The sequence below is a fragment of the Semicossyphus pulcher genome, unplaced genomic scaffold (assembly GCF_022749685.1).
Source record: "Semicossyphus pulcher isolate SPU_LCO1_2020_fin unplaced genomic scaffold, fSemPul1.0.p SCAF_14, whole genome shotgun sequence".
NCBI lineage: Eukaryota > Metazoa > Chordata > Actinopteri > Labriformes > Labridae > Semicossyphus > Semicossyphus pulcher.
The window spans coordinates 20,403,382-20,418,471 of record NW_027211648.1 but is presented as its reverse complement, the minus strand read 5'-3'; the positions used below and the strand labels follow the sequence as shown (position 1 = coordinate 20,418,471).

Here is a 15,090-nt window from a genome sequence, read left to right as displayed (position 1 = left end):
TGGGATCATTCAGGTGATTTATGATTTATGATTTATCAAGATTTTAAATCACAATAACACATTGATCATATAAAACTAAATGTGGCAGTGCTAGTAGATATTTTCTTAAGATTTGCAAGGTTTCTTTGAATTTAGAGGGAAATATTTTGTTTCACCTTTAATAACAGATTCACAATCAGTATATTTTCTTTGTCTGCTAGTCCTGGCTCTGTAGTGAAGCTTTATGACTCTTATACTGGACAGTAAAATATTCAAACACAATATTCCATGCTTTCAGGGCTGCAGCATTACATGAAACTGATTATTTTGCTTCAATTTGTACTTCCAAATTATTTACAAACTTTAAAGGTCGAAAAAAGAACAGCCCTGGTAGGTTGAACAATTGTCATCCACATTTAACAAAGATGCACCCCCCAATGAGCATGGCCGTATTTCAGAGGGAAAACAAAGCAAAGATGTTTGAAATGACTCAACAGTTCTCTTATAATGGTTAACTTACAAGAAAGTGACTGTGGCACAGTATCCTAAAGAGCAACTGGGTACTTAAAGATTAATTAACAAACAAACACACGATGTAGGGATGCAGATATTTTCCAACCTTTTCGCCGATTTTGATACTGATATATTAGACATGTGTTTTTTTCCACCTAATTGCAAAGAACATCAAGTCTCCCCTGTAGTGGAATTGATATCACGCCTACTCTTATTGTAGTGGCCCACTGGCAGATGCAGAAATAACATAATACAATGCTTTTTAAAATGTGCACATTCACTGGGCAATACAAGAAAAAGTACTTAAACTAAGGTTATGTAGAAAATGCCATATTTATTTGTATGTGACATTTTCTCTTAAATTAAACTGTAATATTCATACAACTTAGACAGGCTTGGATGATGCGCTCCCTGAGATAATCCTGACAATAGCCACAAGTAGGGCATTTTACCTATTGCACAGAACAAATGCATAAAATGAAATCAACCTTGCTGTCCATTTCGGGAGCTTGGAAAAACTGCCATACCGCAGACATCTTGCACCGTTCTTTACAGTTGAAAGAAGAGGCGTGGTGCAGGCAGTGCGCGTGCACACTCGCGCAGAGCTAATGTCGTAGCATTACGTCAAGAGTATTAAGGGAATCATCGAGCATGTAGGCATAATTAAAGTGTTGTTTTATTGGCGGAAAATATCGGCAGAAAAATGACATATCTGCCGATGCCGATGCATTTTCAAGCCGTAATCTGCTGATACCGATAACATGCAGATAATACCGTGCATCCTTCTTGCTCTTCAGGATGAATTTCCACAGCAGTGATGGTGGCCCAACAACCTCATCAGACCATGGCCTCTCACATTAGCCACATCACATGTCTGATGCTGTGAAACATTATTCTCAAGCCCGGCTAACCTCTCTCTCTCTCTTGAATTAGCCCCCAAAACTCTGCTACATTTTCTTTTTCGATCCTTTACTCCCACCAGTTCCCCCTTTTATTTCTTTCCTCAGTCCCTTTGTCATGGCTGGTTTGGTGCTGAGGATGAGAAGAGGTGACTAGAGGTCAGTCTGGGGGGATTTTACACCTGTGCAGGAGAGATGGGCAAACACTATGGTAATGTGGCTAACTGCCTCTTGGCTGCCTTCAACAGCCTGAATATCGCACCTGCTGTCTGACAATCTGAAGTCCTACACACCATTTACAGAAAGTGTAGACAATTCAGACATTTAATTCTCACATGCCATTATACAAAATATTACATACACTTAAAACGTATACGCACTGACAGATTTGAAATGACAGGATGGTGTGGTTTTGTGGAGTACTTTCGTTGTCAAAACAGAACGTGTGTCGGGATCCAATAGAGTGGAAAAGTGCAATCCTGTATTGATTTCAGTGCTGTTGCAGATCGATCAGAGCTGCTACAAGTAGGAAGAACAAGATAAGACACGTTTTCCATTCTATTCATCATGGACTGATAAGAGTGCTGTGCTGACATCCGCGAGATGCTGTTTGTCAGTTGGATCTCTTAAGTGTTGTTGAATGAGCTCATGGACACGTGCACACATGTGCGCCTACACACACACACACACACACACACACACACACACACACATGAATGCACTCTGCAACCACCATTTAACAAGGCTGCTTATATTCATAGGAAAGTAATTGCATGGAAAGATTCAGTTTGAAACAAGAAGAGATGAACAAAGTAGTGTGAGTGGGTCTCGAGGAAGTGGAGAAAGCAGTGTTTGAAGTCGGTCGGATAGCGTGAAGAGCCAGGCCCATCGTTTGATATTCATCAGTGAGTGTCGGCGTGGAAGAAGAGTGGAGAGAATGAGGAGGAGAAGGGGAAGGGGGTGGAGGAGACAATTGGGTCAAACAGGTGTGTTTATTGAGGAGAGGTGAAACCAACACAGAAAAGGAGGCAAGGAAAGAGATGAGCAAGAAGGGGGAAAAGTGGGAATGGGAGGAAGCAATGGTGGGATTTAGAGACCGAATAAAAAGGGGCAAAAGAGATGGAAGCAAATGAAGTGGAAAGGACATAAAGCAGGATAGACGTGCAGTGTGGTTTATTTCTCACCTGTTCCACTCATTGGATAGCCAGGAGAGGGGGAGAAGACCTGCGAGGCGAAGTCTTCAAAGGTCATGACCTCTCTGTGATTCTGAACAATGGCCTCTAAGTAGAGTGCTCGCTCCTCATAGCTAGAAACTCTGGTTAAGAAACCAAACATAATGGCATGTTGGAGAAAAAAACAAGGCAGCACAATTTGTACAAGTGATTAAATCCAATAATAGCACAATTGTCAGTTAGGACCAAATGAAAACAACCGTTTAAAATCATATTTTTCACTGTATATTAATGTACTGTGAGAGCGAGCTGGGAGAGGCAGCTTTAGCAGGCAGGGCAGCTCCAACATCAGCAACCCAGAAGCAGAGATGGAACAATCAGCCATGCCACACATCCCCAAATGAGAAAGCAGTCTCCAAAATAATCATAAAAAAAAGACAGAAAGAATACATCACTACTGGCGTGATGCTCCAAACCTCTCCTGTCCCCCCTCTCATCCCTCTCTTCTCTCTAATAGAACCCCTGCTGCAGGCAGCATGTCTAGGACCACCCTCCCCGATGTGCTGCCTGCCACTTCTCCGTGCCATCAGGGGGAAAATTGGAGCCATTTGAAATTCAGAGTGACAAGCAACGACTGGAGCCTGGGCAGCCAGCATGCAGGATGGATGGCCGGATTTGAAATGGGAATGCTCAAATTAATAAATAAATAAATAAACCTGCAAAATGGCTGTCTGGTGAGGGGGGGAAAATATTCTGATGGCCATTATCATATCATTATCAGAGTTATATGGTGCTAAGACTGTTGTGGAATGATGAGAAGTGCTGGATAAAATATGGTGCAGGAAAGTATTGGATTCTAAAGGTCTATCTGATGGCATAATGATAGCAAGCAATTTTGAAATTTAACTGTATTTGTTTGTTTGACAATGAGACAGATTACCCTCACAGTGTTCTGGTGTGGCCATTTTCCTTGATAGACAACACCCAACAAATTGCTTGACAAACACGCATTCTCACTCTCACATGCAGAGCTCCAGTCCCTCAGCACAGAAACCTTCCTCCCCCTCATCTCATTACCACTGCCAGGGTGGAGTGGCACTGGGCTGTTGCTGACGCCAGGGCTGAACCAGGCTGAGCTGAGATAGGCTGGACTGGACCGAGAGGCTCCGGTCTGGGTTAGATAGATAGGATGAGACAGTGACTGGGCAGAAGGCCTGCTGTGGGCACATGCCGCCACAGCGGGGGCCAAGGCAGCCATGACCAATGGCTTTGAGGGAGCCGTGGCAAAGCTGGGGTGACGGGCACCTGAGCCGGGAGGCACTAGGGGGTACCACGGCCAAGCTGCTCACAGGGACAGACAGAGATGGACAGAGGGCAGAATAAGACAAAGAAAAGAGTAACAGAGGAAGATCTGGAGCAGGACAGGTTTATGTGGTATTCAGTTTCACACTCCCTATGAACCAAACTATTACAGTCCTGTATGTCTGTTTTAAAAAAATTAAAAATGTTAAATTTCCTACCTGAAGTAGAAAAACAGAAAAGGAGCGACAAAAATTGTAGTCCTAGAAGACCTGTTAACCTAATAATTGTATCTTATCAGCAACTCTCTACAGGCCTAACTCCTCCATTTAAGAGATACACAGCAGCACAACTTAAAGCATGTAACAGCACCTCCCTCTTGAGCTCTGTATCTTTCTTCCAGTCATAGCCAGACATGCAACGTCACTGTTTTCTGTCACTTGCTGGAAACAGTATTGGACAAAGAGTGGGCATCCCAGTCTCTGCTGCCATGGTTACTTGGGTCACAGCTCTGTGTGGTGGGTCATATCCAGGCTTTCATGGATGACAGACTGAGAGAGGATGTTTGTAAAAGAACAAAATGTACCCAAATAGGTAATAAGTGAAAGACAAAATATTGTAGCAGAAAGGTCTTAATGAAAAGAAATGAGAGAAGTTAGAAGGGAGCCGACAAATGAAAGACATAGAAGGATGAGGAGAGAGAAAGAGAACCCCGGCACAGCGTGGGTCAACAGAGCCATATGGCTGTCCATTATCAGAGATGCAGATGACTGGAGGCCTGTTATTGAGATTCCTAAAGCAAATATTGACTCCAGCTGGAGCAGGCGCTCTCTCCGACTCCGACACACGCCTCTCCTCCACTACTTCCGTCCGCTGCCCTCTATTCAAGTAAGACAAATGGATTATAGTGGGTGAGAAAAAAAAATCGAAAAATAAAATGAAGGGAAATAGTGAAAAATTACCAAGAGACAAGAGAAAATATACGACAGCCTGCCAGGGAGAAAGACAGGCAGTGAGGGAGGGAGGCAGACTAATAAAAGGTATTTTGGAGATGAGTGAAAGCGAGAGCCATAATCAGCTCACTTAAGTAAATGTACGATGCTATCTGTGGGTAAAAAAATTGCTGCACAGAGATCAGACCTATTGCACAGTGAGAGGTAATCTCGTCTTCTCTCTCTCTCACATACTCCCTCATCTTTCTGTTTGTCTCTAATTACTAAGCCATGGGCACAGCCTGTTCCCCTGCATATGCACAGATGCTGCTGCCTCCATGCAGTAACTTAATCAAGGGGCACGTCCACATCAGTGACGCAAAGAACATGTCCATGTCATGGACACCAAACCTGTTGACACTGACCTACTTTTGGTAAAATATAAGCGACAGCCTCTGCAGCCGACGCGTGCTTGGCAAAGCCTTGTGTTCGTGTGACAAACTTCTCTGGAGAGGTGCACCACGAAATACAAAATAGTACACTTCATTAAAGTGTTATTCTTTATGAAAGCCTGCCTGATGAACTGCCTTACTGTATAGAATAAAGCTTCACTATATTTTGAGCTATAAAAAAATTCTCAGAAAGATTGGGATATAATATATAAAAAAGGAAAATGCAGACAGGTCTACATTTCCACAGATGGGCAGCAACTTAAGTCATCCTTGACATAACTGTCATTTACAGCTAAACTGGGCGACAAGCAAGACAAGTCGGTGTGTGGGAGGAAAGTGTGTTGCACCACTTTGGGAAATTCCAAGGAACCCCTATGTTCCAAGCTGCTGAATTCCTATTAGGGAGAAAAGAGGGAAACCAATGACTGACTGTGGAGCGTAGCAACCATTGGGACCAGGTCTGAGGCAATGCCAAATAACTTTAGTTAGCTAGACCTATTTGTAGTGACATGGAGGTTGTGGTTAGGGCAGGCAGGGAGAGAGTATTGGCTCTGAAGAGAAAAGCTCGGACACAGTCTATTAACTGCAACAATTACACATTTGGGATTATATGTTTTAACGCGGTTACGGCCATTTAACAGCTTTTCCCCTGCTTACCCTCTCTTCTTTTGTCGCTAGTGGTGACAAAGACAGGGACACTAGTGGTGACAAAGACAGGGTTGGCATGTGGTATCTGAGTGAAGATGTGCATGTCAAACTCACAGGTCGATTATGCAGCCAAAAAGTGTATATGTTGCAGAAAAAACATCACCAGAGACAGAATAAAACAACATCCAACCTGTGAAGGCATATGTGCATGTGTATCTGAGTCAGCCAGCGTGTACATGCATATGTATCTGTGGGTGTGTGCACGTATGTATACATATGCATGCCTGCTGTCCAGATGGCAGGGGGGTAACTCTGGGGGAATGGTGGGGGTCAAGAATCTTTATGGATCAAAGCCAAGGTCAGGGCAGCTGCAGTGGCCCATGTTCAAGGTGAATGGAGGCCTCAGATGGCTCTTCATTAGCAGGCTGCTCCATCCCTGCTGGACCCCATCGGCCAACCGCCACCAACTCTCATCATCATCTCTCTCCCTTCTTCCCCCGTCCGTCCACAGGGACCTGTCCTGAAACTGCCTGTCCACTGGGATCTATTTTGTGCCGTTTGTGACCCCACCCACAATCTAGACACGTACACATGCTCACACATAAGCATTTGTGCATAAGTAAAACCAACACACACACACACACACACACACACACACACACACACACACACACACACACACACACACACACACACACACACACACACACACACACACACACACACACCCTCCACCCACACACACACTGTTCCTCAAAACAGCCTATATTGACCTCTGAACTGGTGTCTCTCTGGAGAGCAGCATCCACACCATACAGCCTCCGTCTTTGTGCTCTTATGTCCCCTTGCTGACAAAAGGCCTCACGCCAAACTGGCCTCTGACACACACACTCGACATCTTTTAAACACACACAGCCAACGGGGACATTCATGGTTTCAGACAGTACTTCTCTCAAAGACACTCTAAGTGTTTTCTCACCATGAGCACAAACAAGTGAATATATTTGCTTTGTTATTGGATTACAACATTAGACTTTGAAATTGTCAATCAACAGAAAAGCGTGAATAAGCAAGAATATTCATAACTTCACCCCAAAGCTGGTGCTCATACATATGCATCCTTGTGCTTGTGCTATTAGGGAATGATATACAAGACTGCAAAACGAAATAAACATAGCAACAAAGTTTTAAAGAAGTACCTCATTCGCCTATCTTTGTATCTTTGCTACGGGACTACCTACCTTAGCAACAGAACTGAAAAGGGATTTTAAAATAAGTCTCTCTTTTCTGTTCTGTTTATGTTCCAGAGTTCACAGACCTAACACTGAAACCATGAAATCAGAGAGAGGGAAACAGTAAATGGAGTTCTTGTTAATAGTCTAAAACATCCTTGCAGTTTACAAATGAAGAGAACAAATACGACAGATAGATAGAGGCTGACACACATGGTTATTCTGCTGATGTGGCAGGACAGATGCAAGAAGCATTAGAAGGGGTCTTAAGAAGCCCCATACTGACATTTCATCACTTAAGCTCCAATATATCCACTTCTAAGTCACACAAGAGGAGGGGTACAAGGAGGCTGCCTGCTCCCTGCCCTTTTGTTTAAAATGCAAGTAATGGAAATGTTATGTATATAGCCCAATATCACAAAATTAGCTCAATGAGTTTATTAATTTGTGAAGTATATGACACACTTATCCTTCGACCCACAATTTGAATAGGGTAAAAATATCAATAATAAACTAATTAAGGGAAAAAACTTTTTAACTCCAGTGACCGACCGGAGCCCTGTAATCTGAGTTATCAGATACACTGTTTATGAATTCATGCTGACTTAAGTCTAAGAAAAAAAAAATCTGAATATAGGTATACCACAGGTTAACCTTTTCCTCAGAGAGAACACAGGAGTGACCATCATACCTCAGGATTGTGGCCGTGTTATTTATAGAAAATAAAAAAGGCTATAAAAATGACATTAATGCTCAGTCTTCTCTATGTTTTAAGCTTTATCCCTGTTACCTTGAGAAACCCTCATCACGGGGAAATGCTGACTAAAGTCTAACACAGACTTTTACTACAATAAAAAAAACCTTTGCCATTCAAGGGGGAGGAACCACTTGTATGCTCCTCGGGCCTCCCTGGCAGCAGCCAAGGTTAATCCTGTTTGTAGAAGCGCTGGTGGAAAAAGGGGGCTCTTATAGTGAAGAGGGACAGTTTAGAGATGAGGTGGAGGGTGCCTCTAGGTGCTTGACCCCCTCCTCTCTTAGCCCCACATCTGCCCATTAACCTGGGCCAATCAGCTTGACCTTGGTGAGGAGAAGAGCTCAGGAGTAGCTCACAGCGCCATTGACTCTGAGCAGTCACATAATTGGCCTGTTAAGAGGAAAGGATGGCGGGGTGCTTGGTTGTGATGGGTTGCCAGTGTAAGCAGAGTAAAAAAGCAAATGTGGTCATTAGTTTTTTTTTTCATCATTATTGTGTCGCATACCACCTACACACTGGATACCACACAAATACTGTCTGTCCATTCGACTATAGTTAGGGGTAAAGTCACCTGGATCGGTGGTGAATTAAGAGCAAAAAAGGTACATTTGAAAGATGGTTGGTGGCAGAGATTGGGCAGACACACCTTTTAATGACTTGCATACAACTTGTGGTTGCTGTCATTACTCTAGCTACTATAGGATAGTAATAACAGCAAATTGGTGCAACATAAACTTGTTGAAATCAAAAGGAGATCCCTGTGCCATCTCCAGGAGGCATTGGTAAAGAGAAATAGATTTGACTGCATATGAATGAACTGTTACATATTACTGTAAGGAGAAAAGAAGCAGCAAAATGGCAGTTAGACGCTGGAATATGTACAGACTGGATACACGGGGAATAGGAGAGTGGGGACGGAAAAGAGGGAGTGGGGAAGAAGGAAAAGAGGATGGGAAGAAAGAGGGATAAAGCTGAGCAGGTGTTGATTGGAGAGAGGCCAGGCAGTGAGTGCCAGCGGTACCTGTTGTCACAGCGAGGGCTGAGGTGTGAAGCTCGTCTCAGCAGAGGCCCTTAGAGGTGTGAGGTGATTATGGGAAAACGGGGAGGAGGACAGGGACATTTAGATGGAGAGACACTGAGAGAGAGAAAGATAGGGACAGAGAGAGTGAATGTGGCAATAAAGCTGGCTACTGGAATAATGGCTGAGTGGGAAGGAACAACAGATTGAGATGGATGAAGTGTGAGTGTGTATGACAGAAAGTAGACAGTAGGGTGATGTACTGTGTGTGTCCCATTCCTATTTTATATGGCAGCTACTCAAACCTTGGTGTCTCATTAAACAGCTTTTTGCTGTAGACACAGCAGCAGGACAGAAATGTCTCACAGGTGCATTATGATGAGTGGAGGTGTCTGTGTCCATTTTCTGGGTGTGCATAGACATACACAACATCAGATGCTCTAGAGAAATAGCTGCTTTCAGAGAGTCTTAACAAGTAGCCTAATTAGAAGCTGGTCCTGGAAACTGGAGCGCAGAGGCCCCAACGGAGTCGGGTCAAACAGTAAGCCAAGGTTAATGACACCTCTTGAGGGGTGAGTTTCCCACAGCAAGAGCTTTCTAAGCTCCAACCTCCACACCTCTCTACCGTCCATCTGGCATTCAGACAGCGGCAAGGGAAATTATGGCTATGACATCACTCCTAACCTGTGACATCATCACTGCCCATCAGTGATTTCACACAGGTTTGCCACTGCTGCAGACAAAATCTGATGTCTGCTAGCTGGCATGAGCAGGATATTTATGAGCTGACTGGAGGAAGTAGTCACCCATTTTCTCAAGTCTCTGGCAGCCCACCGTTCCTCTGGGGGACGCTTAAAATCGATTCCTGCTCCACAACAAATCATAAGACCAGCACCTACAACAAAGTCAATGCTGACCTCTAACTTTGTTCGGACCAACTGATTGGAGGGGCTTCACAGCGTATAAATGATAAAGCAACAAGTTATCCTCACAACACAGAGAAACAGGACAGCCACAAGTTATTTGGTGACATCATAATTTGTTGTAGCATGGTTTGTTTCACACAACACGACCATCAAAGCCTGCTGGGCTTGTGTATTCAGATGAGCTGAGTCTGTAACCAATCTCGTTTTCAAAGGACTCTGGTCTCCATTGATGAGTCCTAACGCAGCAGCCTTAGATGTGAAACACAATGGATCGACATGATTAATCAAACACAGGCCCATTATAGCCAGACAGTCACACAGGCCTCCCCTGTGCATTAACAGAAAGTCATAATAAGATGAGCAAAAAGGCTCACGGGGAAGAAGATTAACAGATACAGTTCTGTGACTGGGTGAGAGTTCTCTCTGAAGGTCCCCTTTGTCAGTGATGATGGCCAGGGTGACATGAATGCCTCAGCCTTCTAGAAACATTATTAGGTCAGGACAAAGGTGCACATCTTATGAGCTCTCTGAGGTGAATATGCGTCATTTTTTCTGTCAGTTCCTGATATTTGAATTGTTCAGAATCCAGAATGGGAACAACAGCATCTATCTGATCTCAATTTGAACTTTTAATAAAAAGTCAAAGATGAAACAGGGAAGGGCACACTGGACTCCGACTTTGATTGAAATCCATCTGATTACTTACGAGGCATTTCACCTTTCTTTCTTTCACCTTTCATGATGAAACTAACAGTGTGATAATTATTATCTGGCTTCAGACTCAAACTCTTTTCTGCCCACCTGTACCCACCTCAAAGCAGCGCAGCAATCAGGGTACCCTGATGTTCTATAATCTATTTGACACATCGAGAAAACCAGTCTGACACTTCAGTTGCACAAGGAGCGTTCCAACTCTGGGTCATGCCAAATGGCTCTGATTTTAACCATACGTTAACACCGTTCAGACAAGCCCTGATGAAATATTAAAACAAGATGAACAGAGGCTTATGCAATTTTAATGATGTTTGTGGCATGTGCAACAGAATAACTGTGATGCCTTAACGCCAAGCATCCCAGTCTGCCTCTCCGCCAAGACATGCTGCACATATAGTCTCTTGTTACTTTATTGCCCCCTCTATGAAAGGTTCATCGGGCCAATTAGGCTGCCTGGCCTTATGCAAAATGACAGGCATTTAGCGGGAATGATAATGATTAGCACTAGGTTACATATGATCACAGCTGTGGTGAATACAGAGCAGAGAGGGTTAGTTACTGAGGGCAAGAGTGATTTCGTTTGCCCTCGTATATGCATTGTGGACATATTTCGATCAAAGCCATTGTGATTCAAATGAGATATGAACTATCTAAAAATGAAAATGTGCAGACATCGGACTGTCAAGCCAATTTGTTGATATCTTATTAAAGTAAATATTCAAAATAAATTTTATATTGACAGATGATCATGTTGTTACAAAGATTGCTGTTACAAGTCAATCATGTTCTGGGAATCTTTTCTCTGTACATTGAGCAAAAAGTCTGTATGTCACTTACAAGCGAAAAACTATACATAGAGCTCATGTTAAATTCTTATTCCATTCTGTCTTTTATCCTTTTTATCCAATCGGAAAGCAACTTACTGCTGTACATCTCAAATAAATGTGTTGTGCGTGCAAGGGACTTGGAAACTGCTAACAGTCTGGAAAGGCCTGGTTTTCTACCTACCGTAACAGTAATGGATGAGATAGATTGCAAAGGAAGATGTAAAAAAAATAGACATAAACGCATTCATATACATGTAGAATATATGTAGAGATGCACAAGCAAGCACACAGAGAGAAACTCGCACACAAAACCTTGCACAAAAAAGAAAATGGACTTCTGTGTTGGCAACAGCTTTTTCCTAATCCTCGCCCCTGGGCTATATTGTGCAGTCAAGCAGGCTATTACATGGCAACAATTAGGGGGGCTGGAGCCCAACACCTGGTCGTCTCCTATTCTGGCCCTTCAGTGGCAGCTGACTGTACAGTCTCACAGCCAGGTGGCCCTCCTTCAATGACATTAGCTAGTCACTCCAGGGTTAATCAGGACCCTGCCATCATCCAGTGGGTATGCTTAGAGTCCCATTCAGACTTGAAGCTTTTATAGTGGAAAAGGGATGCTGGAGACAATGTTGTTATAAAAACTTCTTCAACACAAGATCTCAGAAAGAGAGCCCAGATAATAAGAATGAACTTGGGGGAGGGGTTAGGGCCTCTTGGGTTTGTGGTCTAAGTTCAGTGCTCTGCCTTGATTGGCTCATACATAGCTAGCCGCACGTCAACTGTGCATCCTGCAGATTATAATGGACCTTTTCATGGGTGGACAAAAACAGATGGAGGAGCGGGAAGTGTTATACATCCATGCAGGCTGGTGATGATGTGGGGGAAGTCGGCAGATACAAAAACAAGTGGGTGTAGCTAGAGCGGCCCAGCTATATCTGCCTGCACAAAGCCCCATTCCAAAGCCCCCTGGCTTGGAGATCTGAGGATAAATAACACTCATTAGAATAACAAAAGCTATAGATTTGTACCCAAATCAGCCAGAGTCTCATCAATAGTAATTAGAAGCTATACATAACTAATGAAGATGTGTACACTACATTAAACAAAGGTACTGAGAGCTATTGTGTATCTAAACAGAGGGTGTTGGATAAGTGGACTTCTGCAGCACAAAGCTGCTCTTACAATTCTACCACAACAATCAGCATAAGCACGATGAATGAGGAAAACACAGAAATTATAATCATGTTTGGCATCAATACTAAAACTAATGTGTATGAGAAAAGATGCGTTTAGTTTTAAAGATACGACGTGCCTTATTTTTGCAACCAATTACTGAACACTTTCTCTATGTTTGACATCAAACCCAATATTACTACAGCCTGTTGCAGAGGAGATAGACAGGAAGATTTGGCCAATTTTTCTCAGTGCATCTCTTCTAGTCACAGCCACCACTTGACAATAAAACACAGGCTACTGGTATTAACACATCAAAGGCTGCTTTCTGCAAGAAGAAGCAGACAATGTACAGAGACACTTAAATGTTTTGTTTTTGTTAGGGCTTTGTTTGCCCTGCCTTGTTTATCTAGGCAGAAAATTTCATTTAGTACAAAAATGCAAATGCTGGGAGGCACAAGGACATCCTCTAAAAGAGAACAATGACCGCAGGCCAGCAGAGGAGCAGACACTGCCTTTGAACCATTTAAAGAGGCATTAATGTGCAACTTATAAATAATCATCTAATACTTTCTTAAAACAGCCAATTAAGTCTGTGACATTATAAGCAACGTGGCCTTATGTAAAAAGAAAAAGAGCAACCGTAGTCTCCTAACAAAAAAAGAGAATTGAAAATTCAATGGCCATTTAGGGACAAAGAAACCCAATAATGTCACAAGGTGTCCTCACAAGAGTCCTGAAAACCCAGGGCCACATCAGAGACCAAGAGATTCCAGCGGAGAATGATGAGTGACATTTCGCTGATCCAGCGGAGAATGATGAGTGACATTTCGCTGACATTTCCCAGCAGCATTCAATGCGGGGCTGTCTCAAGACGGCGTCAGAAATATCTATGGATATGCTTGCATGTGACACAGGCGTTAAGGGATGCAGGTTCTTTCAGGGGACAGCCGCAGCTCTGGGGCCAGTGATGAGGAGCATGGACCCTGGGAGATTGAATGGTAATCACTGGAGCACAGATAATGGATGATTGAAGGCTCTCTCTACGCCGCTGTTGGATTTCAATATCAGAGGGGCCCTAGAATTGGGATTCTTATCAGGGGCGGTGTGTCAAACAAAGGAGAGCTGAGCGTGAAATATGGGGTCTAACTCAGGCACACGACCATGGCGATTAGCACAAGGATAAAAAAGGCCGCACAAACAAAAGAGGGCAGCTTCAGCCGGACAAAGGCCTGTCCACTGCCTTGTAACAAGAGACACGGAAGGAAGAGAGGACATAAAGGAAGAGAGAGAATACTTGTGGTAAAAGGAGGACAGGACAAGAGTTTTGCTGAGATGGCTGGAAGATGAAAGCAAACTGTTAAAGAGTATTCCAGATTCCCTGCTTCTGAAGAGGAATAATGGACCAGCAGGGATGAAATGCAATATACCCTGCCTCAAAGCCATTCATACACATCCAAACAAACACACATTGTCATTCACATACACACTTATACACACAAACACACATGGTGGCACGAGGCTTCACATCACTGCCAAGTCCATGACAAAAAACAAAACAAAAAAACAACAAAATTATTCCCATTTATCCCTGGATTCCAAACGCTACAGCCTGCCAGGAAAGCTCATTAACCCTCCCTTCAAGAACCCTGAGACAAAAGAGGGGAAAACAAAACATAACTAATCAATGAGAACGCACCCATTGAGGAGGAGGGGTGGATTTTTGGGGGGCAAGAACAAGCATCCATTTGGATAACCTTAGAGGGCTAACAGCTTTTGCTTTAGTGTTGCAATGGTTGGCTAAGGGGCGGAGAAAGAAAGTTCATTAATTAAACAGGACTAGGGGGAACAGATGGAATGGCTAGCTGGATGCTTATCACTTAAAGCAGACAGACAGGTTTTTACCCACGTGCTAGAAGCAGCATCACCACACATCAATCCCAATGAACATGTACTAGTCCAGTGGTGACACTGGGGTCAGGGTATTTTGGCTGAGGGACCAATGATCTATTAGCAAAAACACCTTTTTGGCAATTACTTTTCTGGCCGATACATAGCGAGGACATTTGTAGTTTTTTTGTACACTCTTTCCAACGCTCTGGTCCTGAGGAGCGTTCACACTAGGACCAACAGCATCATTCCTTTACATATTAGTAGCCCATTTGGGAAATGTATTCAACAGTAGGTCTACTTGTTCAAGTGTATGCAAAATATTATAAACATGAATGATGAAAGTCATGCTATCCTCCCTTCCTGTTCGACCTGTAAGAATCTTCTCTATTGAGCTGTAAAAGAGGATGATTGGAGACTTTCCTCAGTGGCAGCTGTGTGACATGCAGCATTGTTTAAAAACAATTGGTCTTCCATTTGAAAATTGTATTAAATATTTTTCATTTAGAATTTAATGTTAGGCCTTTAAAAACAAGCAAAGAAAGCACCTGGAATTGAAATTGCATGCACTTATAGGATATATTATTTGTTTACATGCAAACAGCGAAACAGAGATGTTCTTTGAGTTTAATTTGATTTGAGTGTAAAGTATCGGATATGTT

General features: G+C 43.1%; 1 protein-coding gene across 4 annotated transcripts in view; it reads right to left on the bottom strand.

Annotated features, from left to right (window-relative positions):
• ralgapa2 (Ral GTPase activating protein catalytic subunit alpha 2) overlaps window positions 1–15,090 on the bottom strand; it is an 88,755-nt gene that overhangs the window by 6,345 nt on the left and 67,320 nt on the right. For all 4 annotated transcript variants that reach the window (XM_069661245.1, XM_069661249.1, XM_069661247.1 and 1 more), the window contains exon 39: window positions 2,576–2,697. In XM_069661245.1, coding sequence (XP_069517346.1) covers window positions 2,576–2,697 — 122 coding nt within the window. The remainder of the gene's footprint in view (window positions 1–2,575; window positions 2,698–15,090) is intronic.